The sequence below is a fragment of the Trichechus manatus genome, unplaced genomic scaffold (assembly GCF_000243295.1).
Source record: "Trichechus manatus latirostris isolate Lorelei unplaced genomic scaffold, TriManLat1.0 scaffold00090, whole genome shotgun sequence".
Classification (NCBI taxonomy): domain Eukaryota; kingdom Metazoa; phylum Chordata; class Mammalia; order Sirenia; family Trichechidae; genus Trichechus; species Trichechus manatus.
In genome coordinates, this window is record NW_004444026.1 from 517,971 (window position 1) to 539,465 (window position 21,495).

The window sequence follows — 21,495 nt, forward strand, 5'->3', positions numbered from 1 at the left end:
GGGAGACTTTGTCTCACTTACTTTGGACATGTCATCAGAAGGGACCAATTGCTGGAGAATGACATCATGCTTGGTAAAGTAGAGGGTCAGCAAAAAAGAGGAAAACCCTCAACCAGATGGATTGACACAGTGGCTGCAACATGGGCTGAAACATAGCAACGATTCTGAGAATGGTGCAGGACCAGGCAGTGTTTAGTTCTGTTGTGCATGGAGGTTGCTATGAGTCGGACCTGACGCGATGGCACCTAACGACAACAACGATCTCAATCAGCTCATAGTCTAACACATAAGATACCATATTGTGTTTCTAATTGTTAGACCAATGGGTGTTATGACAGCATAGAACGGGAGATGATTCATTATGCTTGGGAGGTTTGAAGAAACTTTTATACAGGAGGTAATATTTGATCCTTATCTTAAAGTAAAATTGTTACAGCTTAATTGGAAATTTTCTCCTGAATTTTCATCATTAAATAGACAAGCAAACATCTAACTTCAGAAATCTTACTTTGCTTATCAATTTAGCATCCTACAATTCAAGAAATAAACAAAAATGATATGAATTCTGCAAATGAGCATCAGTATCATCCAATATATGGAATTTCTTGATACTTTTCTAAATATTTGTAAGTTGATAATTCAAACTTACTTAATTCTTCCATGTACCTATCATTATTCTGAAAGTTTCAAATTTAATCATTACAATAAGCTTATAAGTACTATTATTAGCCACTTTTTCCTATAAGAACATTGAGACTTAGTGGAGTTCAGTCACCGTTAAAGGTCACACAGCTAATACATGGCAAAACAAAAGCTTGAAACCAGGTAATCTGACTTTGGGGAGCAGAGGTGGTTCAGTGGTAGAATTCTCCCCTTCTGTGTGGGAGAACTAGGTTTGATTCCCAGCCAACGCACCTCAAGCACAGCCACCACCTCTCTGTCATTGGAGGCTTGCATGTTGCTATGATGCTGAACAGGTTTAAGAGGAGCTTCCACACTAAGACAGACTAGGAAGAAAGGCCTGGTGATCTACTTCCAAAAATTAGCCAATGAATACCCTGTGGATGACAATGGTTCCATCCTACCGTGCATTAAGTCAGCATAAGTAGGGATCTGACTCGATGGCCTCTAACAACAACAATCTGACTCCAGATTATGTCAAATCACTGCACAGTACCATTGCCACCACTCATTGCTGTTGAGTCTGACTCATGGTGACCCTATGTGTATTAGAGTAGAACTGAATGCCAAAGGGTTTTCAACGGCTGTAATCTTTTACAAGTAAATGGCCAGGCCTTTCTTCACTGCTACTGCTTGCTGGATTTCAACTGCCAACTTTTCAGTTAGTAGCCAAGCTCAAACTGTTTGTGCCACCTAGAGAACCTACTGCACAGTACAGCCTTAACCTTAAGGAAGGATTTTCCTCACAAGGAAACTCTGTCCCTTTTGGCTTTTACTATCAAATATTGAATACTTGATTGCATGGGTTGACCCCTAAAATTTCCAACTCAAGAATAATTTTTAAATTATGTTGCAGATAATAACAAGAGAGTTGGAGGAGGTAAGAATACATATTTTTGTCCCAGTTACTGCTATGTGGTTTGAAAATCAGCTGGATTCTTTTTTTTTTTTTCAAAATGAGAGCTCCGAAGCATCTCTGTGACCATAAAAGATGCCTCGGAGACCTTTCGGTGGCTGTGCCTTTGTCCTGGGAGCTATGGCCCAGGGAGCTGAGCCTAATGGGAACAGAGGCCAGGACCTGGAAATAAGGGTATCTGTATCAAGGAGATTTTTTTTTTAATTTTAATTTTTTATTGGGCTAAAAAATACATAACATGAAATTTGTCTTTTTAATCGATTTCAAGTGTACAATTCAGTAGAGTGTCCATAGAGTTGAATCCATTCACACGTATTTGGAAGTTACAAGCAACCTGATAGGTAAGAAAGCTGGAATGGTACAGAGAGCCCAAAATGAGGTGAAAATACATTACCAACCAAAATGTCCCTTTAGTTGGAGTTTTATAACTAATTTGAAGATACCATTACACATACCTGGTATTAGAAATGGCCATAATGAAGGAAACAAACAGGTATCTAAAGGACAGAAATAAACCCTATTCAGAAAATGAAACTTGACACTTCATGCACCAGATCATCACAAGAATGTTTTATATTCATTATTATGGTATATTACACCGGGAACTCATACTTTCTGACCTCTTACGACCCATAATGTGAACATCGAGATTATCAATTTTGGGCTAGCAACTCAACTGACAATTCCATGTAAAAAACACTATACTCAATGGAGTCCAAAGCTTCTCAAGCCATTGAGGTTGGATGAACACCTAAAGCGTTTCCTGGAAGTCAGCTTTGAACCACTCAATAGTTTAGCCAAATTAGTAAAGTTTATCTGCCTTGAGCATTGTGCTTTCTCAAATATTTATCTATGTGGGATCAGATTGACAACAGTATCTAGAAAGATTAGATCAAGACCCAGCCGTTCAATCAGAACAAGGGAACACTGCATATTTTAAAATCAAGAGAGGTGTGTGTCAAATTGTATAGCTTCATCGTACCTGTCTTCAATCTCTATGCTCAGCAAATTATCTGAGAAGCTGGACTATATGGAGGAGAATGTGGCATTAGAATTGGAGGAAGGCTCATTAACAACCTGTGAATGGCAGATGACACAACCTTGCTTGCTGAGCGTGAAGAGGACTTGAAGCACTTACTGAAGAAGGTCAAAGACTACAGCCTTCAGTATGGATTACACCTCAACATAAAGAAAACCAAAATCCTCACAAATGAACCAATAAGCAACATCATGATAAACAGAGAAAAGATTGAAATTGTCAAGAATTTCATTTTACTTGGATCCACAATCAAAGCCCATGGGAGCAGCAGTCAAAAAATCAAAGGACACATTGCATTGGGCAAATCTGCTGCAAAAGATCTCTTTAAAGTATTAAAAAGCAAAGATGTCACTTTGACGACTAAGTTGCACCTGACCCAAGCCTTGATATTTTCAGTCGCCTCAGATGCATGCCAAAGCTAAACAATACAAAGGAAGACTGAAGAAGAATTGATGCCATTGAATTACAGCGTTGGCAAGGAATATTGAATATACCATGGACTGCCAAAAGAATGAACAAATCTGTCTTATAAGAAGTTCAGCCAGAGTGCCCCTTGGAAGCGAGAATAGCAAGACTTTGTCTCACATATTTTGGACATGTTATCAGGAGGGACCAGTTCCTGGAGAAGGACATCGTGCTTGCTAAGGTAGAGGGTCAGCGAAAAAGAGGAAGACCCTCGGCAAGATGAATTGACACAGTTGCTACAACAATGGGCTCAAAGATAGCAATGATTGTGAGGACAGTACTGGACTGGGCAGTGTTTCGTTCTATTGTACATAGGGTCACTATGAGACATCTAACAGCAACAACCCTCCAAAGATAGTCAGAGCCTCAAAGGCCCTGGGAAAATCTCCAGTGATCATGCTAATACAACCACCTCCCACCTATCCATTCCAATTTATAAGAACTATTCTAGACCATTACTTATCCTAAATTGCAGGATTAATTTGTAGAACATTCTCTCTCAACTCTGTTCCTGCAGATTTTTTTTCACTGTCTTTCAGTAATTGTTGCTTTTGTTCTTATACTTATTATGGGCTTGTGTGCATGTATGTGTGTGTGTGTGCATGCACGCATGTGCGTTTGTGTGTAGGTCTTCTCTCACTTGCTAATTTCTCAGTTCTCTTTTGATGAGGATCATGGCTTTTTCATTTTTACATTGTCACAGCACTTAGAAATGTATTTAAAATATTGGCTGTTGAAACTGAATAGATGTATACCATTTTGGCTCAGAGGATTGCTTCTTTAATGGGGATAGTATCAAGATCTCTACCTTAATCACTCATTTGTCAATAGTCATTTAATAGGCAAAGATAGTATACGAGTTCCTGAGCTATATACTAGAGATAGAAAGATTAAAGGCACCAACCTTACCCTCAAGGAGCTAGTAGTGACGTGGCTAAATGGATTATTTCAACACAATGGAGTAAGGTTATATAAAAGTAAACAGAGGATATAGGCAAATAGAACAGTACCCCTAATGAAGACTATAGGGGACAGTAGAGGGAGAATGGAGCTCTTCAAGGGCAAAATGGGATTGGAGGGGCAGAGGGCTGGAAAGGGTGTGTGGCCAGAATAGGTCTTCCTAGATAAGCTAACATATGAACGGAGGTTTAAAGGATGATTTGTATATATAAAAGAAAGGCTATAAAACCCCAGGCAGAGAAATAAGAGTGTGGAAAGCACAGAAGTAGAAGTGTGATCCACTGGAGAAACTGCACATAGTTCAATATGGCTGAAGCATAAAAGAATAAAAAGTGTGAATGGGGTAGTGAGAGGTAGGATTGGATAAGGAGGTGGGATCCAAACCATGATTGGCTTCACGGGCCATGTAATGAAGTAGTTCCAATTTACCTTGAAAACAAAGGGAAAGACTTCAAGCAGAGAAATGACTGGATTATATTTGCGTATTTAAATAATCACTCAGGCAGTAGTTGGAAAGAAAAATTTCAGGAGTGGGATAACAGGGTGACTGGTAGGAGACTATAAAAGTAATCCATCTGAAATAATTGCAAAGAATAGCGGGATTAGATTTGAGGACGAGAGACCGGTTAGGAGGTTATTATAATATTCCAATAGTAAATGGCAAGGAGCTGAAAGTAGTGGCCTGGATATAAAGGGACACTTGAGAAAAATTAAGGCAGTAGGACTGACAGGATACGTGTTCTGTTGGATGTGGTCCCAGAGTGACTTCCAGGTCTCTAACTTGGTCAACTGTGAGAATAGAGGTACTAGGGCCAGCTTCATGGGGGTTCAACATGGGCAGTTAAACAGGGCCTTATACTCAGCAAGGCCCCATGCTTAGTTTAATATTCTTCTGTCAATGTCTTGAAATACTTAATAATTTTGAACAAGCCCCACACATTTTCATTTTTCACTGAGCCCCTCAAATTATATTACTGGTCCTGAGAGGTAACAATCACCAAGACACAGCATGTAACAGGAAGACAAGCTTTGTTCTTGTTGCTGTAAGAGAATAAGGGATATATAAAACTTAAACCTGCCACTAGACAGTGAACAGATAGAGCAAGGCCTTGAGCTAGTTACTGGGGATATAAGAATGAAAAAGGCCTTTCCCTTGCCTTAATGGAAAACCCACCAAACCCATGGCCGTCAAGACAATTCTGACTCATGGTAACCCGATGTGTGTCAGAATAGAACTGGCTCCGTAGAGTTTTCAATGGCTATAATCTTATGGAAGTAGAGTGCCAGGCCTTTCTTACATGGTGCTGCTGGGTGGATTTGAAATTCCAACCATTCGGTTGGTAACCTAGGGTAAACTGTTTGCACCACCCAGGAACCTACCTTAATGGAAGGCACCTAGTACATATTTGATGAACTATGATATTTCATGTGAAGTCTCTAGAGAGCAGTCAGTTAAAGATGTTCCAATAGGTGGCAACATATATGGGTCTAGAGATCAAGAGAGATCTAACTAGAAACAAAATGTTGGCAGTCATCAGCCTAGAGAAGACGGCTGAAGTCCTTGAATGGATGAGATCACTCAGGGAGAGGGTACCTAGCGAGAAGAGAAGGGATTCAAGAGTCAAGGCCTGAACTACAGAGATCGCCTATATTAGGCAAACTGGGAAAGAATAACAAAAGAAGAAAGGTCATGCCTTTAATGATTAGGAGTGCTAGCTTTACAGTTAGATGGTCTGTGCTCTGGTCCTGGCTCTATCACTTACAAAAAGTGCGACCTTAAGCTTTTACTTAAATTTTCTGAGCTTCAGTTTTCTCCACTGAATTATGGGAATAACAATCCTACGTAACTCACAGGATTTTTGTGAGGGCTAAATAAGATATTCCCTGGAAAATACTTTCACAGGGCTTGGCACTTAAAAAAAAAAAAAAAAATCAGTGATTGCTACCTATTATTTTTTATATTTTTTAAATACAATAAAACCAGGAGAAGTAGATGTCACAGAAGATGTCATGAAGAGAGTTAAAAAAAGAAGAAGTAGGCTGCAATGCTAAATGCCTGAATAATCAATCAAGACAAGGACCAGAAAGTTCCCATTGTATTTAGATGCAGGAAAGGAATTAATGAGCTGGACAAGAGCAATCTCAATGTGCTGGTATTGTTTGGGCTCATTGCTTTTGACTATTTAAATTTAGGACTTTAGCAATTTTGAAACAGAAACCAAGTATGTGTCATGTTGCTCCCAGTAAATACATAATTTGTGCCACAAAAATTTCAATTGTGAAAACTTTTATTCCTTTTATCAACACTCCTTGGTCATTTCCATAAGACCCTAGTCCCCTAGATAGCCATAACAATGGACTCAGACATACCAATGATCATGAAGATGGTTCAGGACTGGAAGGGCAACTTTTTTTTTTTTTTTTCCTCTCTCTCTCTTTTTTTTTTTAATTGTACTTCAGGTGAACGGTTACAGAACAAATAGTTTCTCATGAAACAGTAGTACACATATTGTTTTATGACATTGGTCAACAACCCCACAACATGTCAACCCTCTCCCTTCTAGACCTTTTTTTTTTTGGTGAAAATACACATAGCCAAAGATGCTCCATTTCAAAAATTTCTACATGCACAGTGCAGTGACGTCGACTACGCTCTTCTAGTTGTGCTGTTATTCTCACTTTAGATGAAGGCTTACAGAACAAAATAGTTTCTCATTTAACAGTTAGTACACATGTTGCCCTATGACAATGGTTAACAACCTCACAACACATCAACACTATCCTTACTCAACCTTGGGTTTCCTATCACCAGCTTTCCTGTCCCCTTCTGCCTTCTGGCCCTTGTCCCTGGACTGCTGTGCCTCATTAGTCCCATTTGGTTTTATGGGGCTGTCCACTCCCCGGCTGAACAGTGAACCTCAGAAATGACTTCACCACTGAGCTAAAAGGGTGTCTGGGGGCCATACTCTCAGGGTTTCTCCAGTCTCCTTTAGGCCAGTAAATCTGGTCTTTTTTTTTTTGTGAGTTTATAATTATGTTCTACATCCTTCTCCAGCTCTGTCCAGAACCCTCTGTTGTGATCCTGGTCAGAGCAGTCAGTGGTGGTAGCCGGGCACCATCTAGCTGTACTGGACTCAGTCTGGTGCAGGCCTTGGTAGCTGTGGTCCATTAGTCCTTTGGACTAATCTTTTCCTTGTACCCTGTTCTCTTCATTCTCCCTTGCTCCCGAAGGGATGAGACCAGTGGAGTATCTTAGATGGCTGCTCACAGGCTTTTAAGTCCCCAGATGCTACTCACCAAGGTAGAATGTAGAACATTGTCTTTATAAACTGTGTTATGCCAATTGAGCTAGATGAAGGGCAACGTTTTGTTCTGTTACACATAAGGTCACCATGAATTGGAGCCAACTCAGTGGCAACTAACAATGAAAAACCTAGTCTAAAACAAACCGAACTCTCTTTGTGTGCTGGTACTATTTTGATTCATGGAAAAACTGATTATAGAGCTCAGGACTCGGAAATGCCCAGGCCTGCTGTTAGGAGAGAAAGTTCCTGTGTATAATGATATCTAACCCACTCAGTCGTGGTAAATAAGACAGATTCCAGGCAGTGCTTCATGGAGGCTATGGTCCCTGTGCTCCTGACTACAGGGTAGTTTCTGGGGCTGGCCTCTGAGTGTTGCAACAGAGATCCATTCAGAGTTCTCCCTGACAATGTCAGGACACTAATTCTGAAAATCTACAGTCCATAAAGAGACTCTGAGAGATTATTCATTTAACAAACATTTACAGATCACCAGCCACTGAACTAGCTGCTAAAGAAAATACAAAGTTGAGTTAGATATGAGTTCTGTCCTCAGTGAGCTTACAATGTAACAGGAGAGATGAGGTAAATACATTAGGGACAAACAACGGAGAACTTGAAATGTTATGTGAAAGAGCAACAGTGTTGCAGCAAGAGAGAGGTCATTTTCAGAGCAATTCTGAAAAAGAGTTCATGGAAGTGTTAACATTTGAGATGTGTCTTAAAAGGCAAGTGCCATTTAGGCATGTGGAGATAGTCAAGAAATTATTTTGGAAAGAGGAAATATTGTGAGTAAAGAGACAAAGGTAGCAAAGTGCTAGTTGTTTCAGGGCCAGCAAATTATTTTGGGGGGCTTGAACAGAGGTCTTATGTACAGCTAGAACGGTACTTAGAGGATGGGCATCCTTGAATGCCAGGAGAAGGAATTTAAACTTTATTTTATTTTCACTGAGGTGCTCTTGAAAGTTTTTGTGGCAGTAACTGAGAGTCTCACTGATCCACGAGTAACATTGGCCTGGATCTTGGGATCAAGAAAGGTCAAAACTGAGTTTACAGGCTTGGAAACCTGGGTAGAGATTTGATAAAAAAACAAAACAAAACCCAAACCCATTGCTGTTGAGTTGATTCTGACTCATAGCAACCCTACAGTTAAGCTTACATGGAAACAGTTTGGTGGTTCTTCAAAAAAATTAAACATAGAACTTCTATATGAACCAGCAATTCCACTCCTAAGTATATACCCAAGAGACTTGAAAACAGCAACACAAACAGATGTATGCATACCAATGTTCATTACAGCACTATACACAGTAGCCAAAAGGTGGAAACAACCTAAATGTCCATCAACAGACGAACGGATAAACACATGTGGTACATACATAAAATGGAATACTATGCAGCCATAAAGAGAAATGAAGGCTTGATCCATGCTACAACATGAATGAACCTTGAAAACCTTATGGAAAGTGAATTAAGTCAATCACAAAAGGACAAGTATTGGATGATCTCACTTACATGAAATAACAAGAAGAGGCAAAGGTATAGAGATCAAAGTTTATTAGTGGCTACCAGGAGTAGGAGGGAGGGGGAAAGAGGGAGCCATTTTTTAGGAAGCAGCAAGTTTTTGTTTATGGTGATGGGAAATTTGGCAATGCTTATGGGAGATGGTTACAAAACATGATTAATGTAATTGATATCACCGGAAACATTTTGAATCAGCAAACGTCATGTTATATATATATGTTTTTACAAAAATAAAAAAAGAACAAAAAAATTTAAAAAACGATTACATGGAAATAGATGTGAACATTGAGGGAGAGAGTATAGATAAAGAAATGGTCATAATAACTCTGTAAAAATTTACATGTTTAGGGCTGAGATAGAAAACAGAGTCAATGACTAAAACATAGAAGATACAGTCAGAATAATAGGAAAGAAAGGCAGAAATGTATGATACTAAGGAAGAGTTTCCAGAAGGAGTAAAGAAGAACATGAGAAAAAATAACATTTATTGTTATATTCTAGGTGTTTCACTTATGGTTTCTCATTTATTCGTCACAACATTTCACTGGAATAAATAATTTCTATTTCCTGCAAATGTGGAAATACAGACTCAGAATTCAAGCCACTTGTCCAAGGCCATATAGCTAATAGATGATTGAGCCGAGATTCACACTCAGGTAGGACTAGCTGAAGTTGACAATGCGAAAGTCTTGGACTGAGAAGTAGCCATTCAAAATTTTAGTCCAATTCTAATGCCAGCTCCAGGATGACATTTGGTATGTTATTTCACTCCCATAAATCTCAGATTTCTTATGTGTTTAATCAGGGTGTTAAGCTAGCTTACTTACCCTATAATTTCAGTTTCTGTTATGGTATTTTATGATTCTATGGTTCTGTGGTTTTATAACGTTGCAGTAAATTCCTTAAAGGATAAGAGAGAATAGATTAAAAAAAAAAAAAATTACATGCCTGGCATAACAATACAAAACCAAAACTTGAGTCATCTTTTCAGCTGAGATGGAAGGAAGGGAAGAACAGGAGGGTGATTAAACATACAGTGTTTGAAAGACTGTATAAGAAGGCGTAAGAAACTGAACTTTGAGACTGATTGGATATTGGACTGAAGGGAAGTGGGTAATGGAGGATAGCTTTTAGGTGCCTCATGAGGACCTATAAATCAATTAGGCTGCTTTTGGCACACAGACTTCAAAGCCGAAACCTCCCTCAAACCAAAACCAAACCCGTTGCCATCAAGTCAACTCCAATTCATAGGGAACTGTGAAATGTGTTATGATGACCCTTTCTGTTTTTATATTTATCTCAGAGTAGTAGGGGGAAGGAGATGTGCATTGGTTAAATTAGCTTAAAAATAGATTTCCTTACAACGTTATGACCTAAGTTTAGGCCACACTGGGTAAGAGGCAGAGCCTTCAAAACTTCCACCGTGTTGATCTATGGCCTGCCATTTATCATGCTGGACCGCACATTAGGGTCAATTCAAATCCTGGTGGCACATTGGACAGGCACCCCGGCCATCTAGTGAAGAGACTTGGAATTCAAGATAACTTTGCTAATAATTAGTGGAGTGACGCTGGACAAGTTTATTCATACATATATGCCTCAGTTTACAAATTTGTAAAATGCGGTTGGTAACAACTACTTTATAGGAAAGGGAAAATCACCTATCTTTGTGGTAGGTCCTCAAAAGTTGCCTGAGAAGAGGTTTAAATCGAATTATCTGTTCAGGCTATTCTCAAGTTTATTAGTATCCTACAGTCTCCTTTTTTAAAATAAAAAATACTATATCTTCCTTTAGAGTGATGGAAGTTTTCAAAAATAAGTAAATATTATGTTCTAAAATAATCAAAGCATTCATAATTTTAGAGTATGTTTTTCAAGCCTGTTCTGAGGTTCCAACATGCCTTTGGAGTCATTCTCCCCACACTACTCACCACCAGTCACTGAAGTAACTATCTAATGGTAACTTATGGTTTTCATAAACCCTCTTCTCAAAATTCATCATCAACCAGATTCCTGTGAGGGTACTTGGAATCTAGTCATGATCAAAGCTGTGGTCCATTTCCCCTTTACCAAAGTAGAACAACTTTGTTTCTGGATTTAAAACCAAGCTTCCCATAACACCCGTATGTGAAGGGGAAGGAAGGATTTTTCTGAGGTAGTTTTGTTTGCTTGTTTATTTTCATCAGGAGTCGTTAATTGTTTTTCGCCTTGTGTCAGAGAAAGTCCAGGGCAGTCTGGAATTTCACCTCAGGGCAAAGTTCTGCGGCATTGCAGAGTCACTACGCAACTAATGGACGCTGTGTTGAAGCTCTCTGAACCTGGATATTTGATATATTCAGGGCAGTTTCCTTTCAGTACAGCTTCAGGGCAGATAATTTAAACAAAATAATGGAGCCTCAAAATCAGAATTTGAAGACAACCCTGCTATTGTCTTTAGGAAGATTTCACATTTCTGAAGATTACGGCTTTCTCCTCCCAAATCCTCTGGTAAGGATATAATGCTTTGGATCAGATAGAATAGAATGCTTTCCTTTTTTTTTTTTAAATTTATACGGTTGTTAAAAGAGATGCTATAAAAATATCAAGTTATCAATCTGGGAAAGATGCTACAAACGAAGTGTAGTGTAATTATCACATGAGCAGAAGTGACAGCTACAGCAGAAGATAGTCCAAATGAAAAGTTTTAATGTTCGTTTCTTTGAATAGATTTTAGGCTAGGAAACCTATAAGCAAATATGTATCTATCAAGAAAAAGACAGAAATGAGATATAGGTAACTGATATGGGCAAATATAGGGCCATAACTAGCAGCATGCATTTTCCAAGGTATTAAATTTTAGCAAGTGAGGTAAGGTGTTAGTCAGGTCCCCCAACATTGAACTAAACTAATTCCTCTATTACCGATTCAACATTTTGCATTGGTTACCTGTTTGGAATGGAAATACCTGTAGGAGAGCTTACTCAAACTGTTGTGGGTCACCCCCAAGGATAATCTGAAGTGAATTAGTTTGTCTTGACTTGCCAGTTGGAGAGAAAACAGAACATGAGAGGGACCGTAGGTGGCTTGGTGGTTGGTAAGACTGATTAAAGGGTCATAGGAATTGCTGAGAAGAGGAGCAAACCCTTGAGAACAGACAGTATGTGTTTCTTAATTTTCCTTAGTTCTCAACCTGTACTGTAATTCGGGCTTACCACTTACCAACACCATTTTTTTTTTCTTTGAATGTGGTCTGAAGCCAAGAATAGTAAAGTAAAACTGTGAGAGTTCTTAGAAACCAGCTGGCCCCAGGTCCTTCCTTTTACACTCGAGCTAAGTGAAGTTCCAAAGAAGTGACTTGCCCAAAGTCGTTTCAGTGGCAAAAGCAGAGATAGAACTCATGAACTTGCATCTTTTTTCTACTGCGTCATAAGTAAGGGCCAAGACCACTCAGTTAAAAATCTAAGGATCTGATGTTTGGAGTCATTACAATAACTTACTAGAACCAGCTGTTTTTTCTACAGGTCTAATTTGCCATTTAACTCTGGTTAAAGAATGGTCTGGAAATCAGTGAGGTTTGATCGAATATCTACTCTGAATCTTGTTTTCTTATGGTTGTTATTGGAAGGATACCAATGAAGATAAGATCTATTCCCTGCTCTCAAAAGTTCTCTGTAGATTGTTAGTTGTGAGACCTGGTAATTTAGGCATTAAAAGTAATGACACAGACACCTACATAAACACACACATCAGTTGCTGTCGAATCGACTCCATCTCTTGGTGATTCCATGTTCAGAGGGGAACTGTACTCCATAAAGTTTTCAATGTCTCATTTTTAGGAAGTAGATTTCCAGTCCTTTCTTCTGAGGTACTTCTAGGTTCACTCAATCCTCCAACCTTCCGATTAGCAGCTGAGCACATTAACAGTTTGCAACACCCAGGGACAAATTAATGACAACAGGGGGGTTACACAGAAGAAGGTTGTTAAAGGGTCCTGGATTGTGTGCTAATACTGCCACTGCCATAGAGTGACCAGTCATCCCTGTTTGCTAGGGATTGAAGGGGTTCCTGAGACAGGGGATTTTCAGAGCTGAACAAGGAAAATCCTGGGCAAACCAGAATGAGTTAGTCATCCTAACTGGCACTTACTGCTCTGGAGACCTTGAGTGAATCACAAAGGTCGTCTGACTCTCAGTTTTGCTACGCATTGAAATGAGAGCTGCTCCATCCCCACTGGAGTGTCTTGAAGCATGAATGTGAAAGCACTTTGATAAATCCTGTGTAAGGATGAGAAGCCAGTTCCTCCTACCCTCAGTCCAGTGTTCTTTGAGAATCTAATTCTGTGTGTATAATTTAATTCAGGAACGTTCCCATCCTCCTTAGTTCACAAGAAAGAAAACGTCAATAGGTCAACATAGTTTTATTGGGATTAAATATGTGCACTGAGCTGAGAAAAAATATTACTTAAAAATATAGTAAAATGTTAGGTAGCGCTACAACTGCAGAGTTCCTCTCTTTGTTATTTCCTTTTTTGTAATTAAGGAAACCAGATGAGAAACAATAGCAGCAAGTGCTTTTGACATACTGAGCTAGATTTAGTGTGCCTTGTGGTTTCATTATTGGACATCTCATAGAAAGAAATTTTTATTGCTACCTTCTATAAAAAAATTTCTTGACAAGCTGGTTCTACTGTATCATGGTAATATTTTCCAGACCTTTCAAAATGTAATTCCTTGTTTCAGTTTTAATTTTCTCTCACTGGTATGACAAATGTAAATGTCTCCATTTCTGGGAAGAGAAGTTTTCATGAGAATCTGCCACGGATTGCTCCACAGATCAGGAGAGGCTCAGTCACCAACATCAACAGGCTACAGTTTGGCAACTGATCATGGGTTACGAATAGAGCTTTGAAGCGATGCATTATGGTTAGAACCCATGCTGAGAATTTAATTTCCACCCCAGATATACTAAATTAGAATTTTCATTTTAACAAGATCTCAAAGGTAATTCTCACGCATAGTATATTTTGAGAACCACTACTCTACTCGAGGTCGTCAGAATTGGTTCCTAATCAGCAGCAGTAGCATTGCCTGGGAACTTATTAGAAATATAAATGCTCAGGAGGGGTTAGATCTAGAACTAACCAGTTCAGTGCCCTGATAGGAAATATCACTCACTTGACTTCCAGGCACACAACAATAACAATGCTTCTCTGCTTAAGAGCCCGGCCATGCCTTGCGTTCCTTTAGTATAAATGCCAGAGTGGAAAGAAGGCTGTTTCTTCCTGGCAACTGGTCCCAAAGATGCTCTTTCTGCAAGCTTCGTTGCTTCCTATAAATATCAGGGGCAGATTAACCAGTAAGCAAGGTTCACACAGCCTTAACATTAAGCAAGGTACACACAGGCTTAGTTGTGCTTATTGTGAAAAACAGTTGAAATTGTGAACTACAGATTGGTAAATAAGCACAAGTAAGCCCGTGCATACTTTGCTTATTGGGTAATCCATCCCAGTACGTAAAATAGTTACTATAAAGTCTCTTTGCAGAAAAACAGTCAAGTTAGCAAACAGTGTGGCTTTTCAGTGGGTGCTAACTCGGTTTCAAAATTCCATCCTACTATTTCTACAAATTGTCAAACATTCACAGGTTCCAACACTTCATTGTAAACAAATGTTTACAGTACCACCCAGACTCACATCATAAATATGCCACAAAAAAATCCTTTGTAAGATTGTGTGTGTGTGTGTGTTTGTGTCGTATGGAGATGGGGGAGAAATTTCTCTTTAGACACAAAGAACACAAGGAAATGAGCTTGGGAGGTGAGGAGGGTCAGGGCAGATTATAGTAGGTGACCAGAGGAGCAGAACCGAGAGACCTTGAATGTTAGGCTCAGGAATTTGTATTTAACATGTCTGGGAAATGATATGATTCAAATGGTATTTGATTATTTTCTAGAAGAATGTTAAGTACATAATGGGTTATCTTAGTGCTCTTAAGGTGCAAACCAAAAGCACTTAGGGAGCTTGAGAAGATACTGATGCCAGAGCCCCAGAGAACAATTGATCGAGACTCTCTAGCCTAACTGGCTTCAGCAGTTGTAAACCACAGGATGAGTAGAGGAGAGCTCAGGGTGAGAGGTGAGGGCCTATACATAAAGGGCTGACTGTCATTCCTATGAGAGACACTGAGAAGGGCTGGGAGTAGTATAAATGCAACAACAAAGGAAAGGGGAAATTTAAAATATGTCACTGGAGCACAAGAGATGACTGGTTCAAATGGTCATGGGGATTTGGGGGACATGATTCCTTACAGGGATCAAAAAACCATGAAGGAAAAAAATAAATACATATATACTGCCCTGTAGAAATTAAAAGCACTTGAGAGAAACAGAAGACCTCAGATGCTTTGAAGTAGAAAAATTGCCACAATGGGCTGCAGTTCTGGATAGGAGGTGTACGTGGGAAGAATTTAGATATTTCCTTGATAAATTATTCTCATCTCTGCTATTCTCGGGGGCATTTCTGAGGAGGCTGAACGGAGACTTGAGGCAATGATGGTAATATAATACAAGCAGCTATAAAGATGTTTCAGATTTCATAACAGTTAATCAGTCTATAAACTTTAGATCAATATGTAAAGAAAAATGTGCTTGGGGTGGTGGAGGCTGTAACGTTTAGGGTATGGGCTTTTGTGTCAGGATTAAGGAACCAAGAAAGGTGGACGGAGCCAAAGGGGAAGTGCACAGGCACAAAAGTCTGGTCCATGATGAAATTTGACAAGTGGATCTTTATTCCAAAGAAGTAGCCTATAAAAACCGGATGTTACCTTTAGACAGTTATTTCAGTGACTGGTGTGACTACTATTTTAATCAGAATTTGTCATATGGATTACCTAATGTTTCTCAATACATTAGAGTGATGTATAGAATTTTCTTAAAGGAAAATTGCTTATGAAGTCCACAAAATTATTTCCAAAGGATCCAGAGACCTCAGTTTGAAAAAATGAAGGAAAAAAGTAAAGTCTTATTTATGAGAATGTATTCCAATTACAAGTTGTCACTGGAGCATGAAAGTTTTGCTTTTATAGCGGGCCAGAGGATAAAAAACACAAAATTACATTTCTTCATATTTATGTAGTTTGAAGAATATGTGTAGCTTCTTTTCCCTCTCTGCACTTCACAGGCCCCAGTTTCAGAAACATTCTGATTTATACTTTCAAAGTTATGCAAAAGAGAAAACTACTTTCCAAGGACACCTAACGTCTTAATAGCAAAGCTTGTGCTCAGGTGCACTAATTCAGTTGACTGCCCTTTGCCCATATTGTGTTTTCTCATGTTTTGCCTGTCCTCTGAACTTAAAGCCCCCGTTTTACACAATATGGTGTGCTTTTTTCCTTCAGGATATCTAGGTCACAGGGGTGAACCTGAGTTCACATGATGCTGACCTTGACCTGTGCCCCCGTGTTTCCTTGATGATTTTATAGTTTGCACTCTCATTGTCTGTCAGCCTCCCGTTCTTACACTGTCAGGCTCGGGAATCTCAGAACAAGGTAACCCTTTCAGCTGTAATTGCCCAGGTTCCCTCCTCCCCTGAGCCCTTCATCTTTTCTCCTCACTCCCTGTAGTGGGTTGTAAGTAACCCCGTAAACAGATATGTTCGTCTGAAGCCCATAAATAAAATGTGACCTTATTTGGAAAAAGGTCTTTGCAGATGAAATTAATTAGAGGATTGTAAAATGGGATAATCCCGGATTAGGCAGGCCCTCGAGCCAATGGCAAGCATCCTTACAAGAGAGGAGACACAGCAGGAGGAGAGAAGACACCCAGAAAGGGGAAAGCCTTCTGAAGACAAAGGCAGAGATTAGAGTTGTGCAACAACAAGGCAACGAACACCTAGAGCTGCCAGAATCTGGAAGAGACAAGGAAGGATTCTCCTCTAGAGCCTCTGGGGGGAGTGTGACCGTGCTGACGCCTTCATTTCAGACCTTTGGCCTCCAGACCTGCGAGATAAACAATTTCTGTGGTTGTAAGCCAACAAGTTGGTGATGATTTGTTACTGCAGCCTTAGGAAACTTCTATACTCCCTGAGCCTTTGTTGACTGAACCCAGATGTGGGTTTTCTATGTTCTTCTTTTTCATCCTTTCATAGAATATACCAGCTTGCCTCACATAAATTGTCTCAAGTTTCTCTCCAATCTGGAGATCTTGTGCCTGAAAACTGAGATATTTCATTGTTTAAAATTCTACTTTCCATGGACTTTCTTGGCAGTACCTGCACCCACTCCCTATTCCTGCCTGTGCATTCCCCTTTGGCTCTGTCCACCTTTCACGGTTCCTTAATCCTGACACAAAAGCCCATACCCTAAACGTTACAGCCTCCACCACCCCAAACACATTTTTCTTTACATATTGATCTAAAGTTTATAGACTGATTAACTGTTATGAAATCTGAAACATCTTTATAGCTGCTTGTATTATATTACCATCATTGCCTCAAGTCTCCATTCAGCCTCCTCAGAAATGCCCCCGAGAATAGCAGAGATGAGAATAATTTATCAAGGAAATATCTAAATTCTTCCCACGTACACCTCCTATCCAGAACTGCAGCCCATTGTGGCAATTTTTCTACTTCAAAGCATCTGAGGTCTTCTGTTTCTCTCAAGTGCTTTTAATTTCTACAGGGCAGTATATACGTATTTATTTTTTTCCTTCATGATTTTTTGATCCCTGTAAAGAATCATGTCCCCCAAATCCCCATGACCATTTGAACCAGTCATCTCTTGTGCTCCAGTGACATATTTTAAATTTCCCCTTTCCTTTGTTGTTGCATTTATACTACTCCCAGCCCTTCTCAGTGTCTCTCATAGGAATGACAGTCAGCCCTTTATGTATAGGCCCTCACCTCTCACCCTGAGCTCTCCTCTACTCATCCTGTGGTTTACGACTGCTGAGGCCAGTTAGGCTAGAGAGTCTCGATTAACTGTTCTCTGGGGCTCTGGCACTGGTGTTTTTTAAGATCTGGTGTCTCAGTGGTTAAGAGCTCAGTTGCTAACCAAAAGGTTGGCAGTTCAAATCCACCAGCCACTCCTTGGAAACCCTATGGGGCAGTTCCACTCTGTCCTATAGGGCTACTATTAGTTGGATTTGACCCTATGGAGACAGATTTGGTTTTTTTTTATTTTTTTAAGTAATTTTAGTTTCACTTTAAGAGCACTGAGCTAAACCTGTCTGCACTTAACATTGTTCTAGAAGCTTATTCGAATGCCATTTGAATTATGTCTTTTCTCAGAAATGTTAAATCCAAATGCCTGAACCTAACATTCAAGGTCTCTCAGTTCTGCCCCTTTCTGATGACCTACTACAATCTACCTTGACCCCCCTCACCTCCTGTCTTAGTCTTCTAGTGCTGCTACAACAGAGATACCACTGGTGGATGGCTTTAACAAACACAAATTATTCTCTCACAGTCTAGGAGGCTAGAAGTCCGAATTCAGTGTGCCGGCTCCAGGGGAAGGCTTGCTTTCTCTGTTGGCTCTGGAGGAAGGTCCTTGTCATCAATCTTTCCCTGGTCTAGAAGCTTCTCAGTGCAGGGAGCCTGGGTCCAAAGGACACACTCTGCTCCTGGCACTACTTTCTTGGTGGTATGAGGTCCCCCTTTGGTGAGCATTCACATGAGATATAAATATCTTCACTTCTTTGGCCCACTCAGAGTGGTCTATCCACATACTCTTCCCCATACCTCCTTAAGTCCAATTTTACAGTCCTATTCCATCCAAGTCCCTGACCATCCAGCCAAACTGTTGGCCACAGCCCATTAATCAGTATACAATCACACATGTGGCCATTTTTCCTTGTGAGCAAAGTGAACAACCAGGTTCACTGCTCAAGGATTTCCCTTCACCACTGTTTTTCAAGAAGGTCGCAGAAAGGGGCTGTAGGGGTGTCGCTGTGCACTTCGGAATGGTGCCTGCATATCGTGCAGAACCGTGTGTAAACCAGGCATGAGTTTTCTCTTCCTTAGTCAACTGATCATAAGGAACTCCCCTTGAGTCCACAAGTGCAGGCTGAGAGATGGAAGGTAATGTGACAGAAGTGGAGACCATATAACCTGTTGCCATTGAGTCGATTGGGATAGAATTTTGAAACCAAGTCAGCACTCACTCAAAATCACACTGTTTGCTTATTCATTACTTGACTATGTTTTTCTTCAGAGAGACTTTACAGTAAGTAACTGTTTCACTTATTGCAACGGATTACCCAATATGCAAAGTATGTACACGCTTACTTGTGCTTACTTACTAATCTGTAGTTCACATGTGTACCTTGCTTAATGTAAGGCTGTGTGAACCTTGCTTACTGGTTAATCTTCCCCTGTTATTTATAGGAAACAACCAAACTTTCAGACAGAGCATCTTTGGGGCCAGTTGGCATGCAGCAGCAGCCTTCCCTCCTCTCTGGCATTTAAAGTAAAGGAATACAAGCCATGGTCGGGCTCTTAAGCAGAGAAATGTTGTTATAGTTGTTGCTGTCCAATGCCTGCAAGTCAAGTGATTGGTATTTCCTAACCAGGGCTTTGAATTGGTTAACTCTGGATGGAACTCTTGCGAGATTTTACATTTCTAACAAATTCCCAGACAAAGCTAATGCTGCTGGTTAGGAACCAATTCTGAGAACCACTAGTAGAGCAGTGGTTCTCAAAATGTATTATGCATAAGAATCACCTGGGAATCTTGTTAAGCTATAGATTCTGATTCAGTATATCTGGGTGGAAATTCAAAATCTTAGCATAGGTTCTAACGGGAACGAAACTGTTTGAAGCCCTCTACCTAACTCATGATCAGTTGCAAAACTGTAGCCTGGTGATGACGGTCACCGAGCCTCTCCCGATCTGTGGAGCAAACTGGGGCCAATTCTGATGACAACGTTCTTCCTCTCTCTCTTCCCAGAAATGGAGGCATTTACAATTCTAACACAGATCAGAGAAAAGTAAAACTGAGACGAGGAATTACATTATAAATGCTCTGGAAAATATTACCATGATAAAGTAGAACTAGCTTGCCATAGATTTTTTATAGAAGGTAACAATGGAAATTTCTCCTAAGGGACACCCAATAATGAAATCACAAGGCACACTGAATCTGGCTCAGTATGTCAAAAGCACTTGATGCTATTGTTTCTCACTTGGCTTCCTTAATTAGGAAAAAAAGAAGCAACAAATAGAGGAACTCTACAATCATAGACCTACCCAATGTTACTGATTTCTTTTTAAAGTACTGTTTTTTCTCAGCTTAGTGGACATGTTTAATCCCAATAAAACTATGTTGACCTATTGACCTTTTCTTCCTTGTGAGTGAGGAGGATGGAAATATTTCTGAATTAAATTTTACACGCATAATAGGACTCTCTAAGAACACTAGACTGAGGGTGAGGAGAATTGGCTTCTGATCCTTACACGGGATTTACCAAAGTGCTTTCACATTCATGCTTTAAGACAATCTAGTAGGGATATGGCAGTTCTCATTTCAATGGATGTGGAAACTGACGGTCAGATGACCTTTTTGATTCACTCAGGGTCTCAAGAGCTAATAAATAAGTGCCAGTTAGGATGATTAACTCGTTCTGGTTTGCCCAGGACTTTGCTGGTTCAGCACTGAAAATGCCATGTCTCAGAAACCCCTTCAATCCCTAGCAAACAGGGATGATTGGTCACCTTAGTGTCAACGTCAGTATTAGCACACAGTCCAGGACTCTTTAACAACCATACTCTGCGTAGGGTTGGTCTTATCTTCATTTGTATCCCTCCAATAACAGGCATAAGAAAACAAGATTCAGAGTAGAAATTCGCACCCTGTTGTCATTACTCTGTCCCTGGGTGTTGCAAGCTGTTAACATGCTCAGCTGCTAAATGGAAGGTTGGAGGATTGAGTGAACCCAGAAGTGCCTCAGAAGAAAAGACTGGCAATCTATTTCTAAAAAATCAGAATTGAAAACCCTGTGGAGCACTGTTGTCCTCTGACACACATGGGATTGCCATGAGTCAGAGTTGATTCGACAACAACTGATGTGTGTGTTTATGCGTGCGTATCGTTACTTTTAATTCCCAAGTTACTAGGTCTCCCAACTAACCAACAATCTACAGAGAACTTTTGAAAGCAGGGAATAGATCTTATCTTCATTTGTATGCCTCCAATAACAGTCATAATAAAACATGATTCAGTGTAGAAATTCACTCAAAGCTCATTGATTTCCAGGCCATCTTGAATCATAGTTAAAGGGCAAATTAGACCTGGGGAGGAGGCGGAGTCAACATAGCGCTATAGACAGAAGCACCATGCTGTCCCTCTACAGCAAAGACCTGAAAAACTAAGTAAAACAAATGTCAGTCCTGGAACCCTAAGCGTCAAATGAAGGGATAAAGAACTCCATCAAGCACAGAATGGAATAAGAAACTGACATAGAACAGAGAGAACAAAGAGAGGTACGGAGTGGAGGTCCCCTACTAGCTGATGTGGCACGGATTCACCCTCTTGAACCTCAGTCACCAAGAACGGCAGACAGGAAGTTGAAGGCAATTTCACGGAGCTCCCAACAGGAGACAGAGCACCTGCTAACCAGGGATACATGCTTTCCCACCC

At 40.0% G+C, this 21,495-nt stretch overlaps 1 protein-coding gene across 1 annotated transcript in view; it reads left to right on the plus strand.

The window, feature by feature from the left end:
* Positions 1 to 11,220: 11,220 nt before the first annotated feature.
* The window catches only part of IDO2 (indoleamine 2,3-dioxygenase 2), a 76,320-nt gene continuing 66,045 nt past the window's right edge, over positions 11,221 to 21,495 (plus strand). The window contains exon 1 of the mRNA XM_004382139.3: positions 11,221 to 11,374. Coding sequence (XP_004382196.1) covers positions 11,276 to 11,374 — 99 coding nt within the window. The 5' untranslated portion in view covers positions 11,221 to 11,275. The remainder of the gene's footprint in view (positions 11,375 to 21,495) is intronic.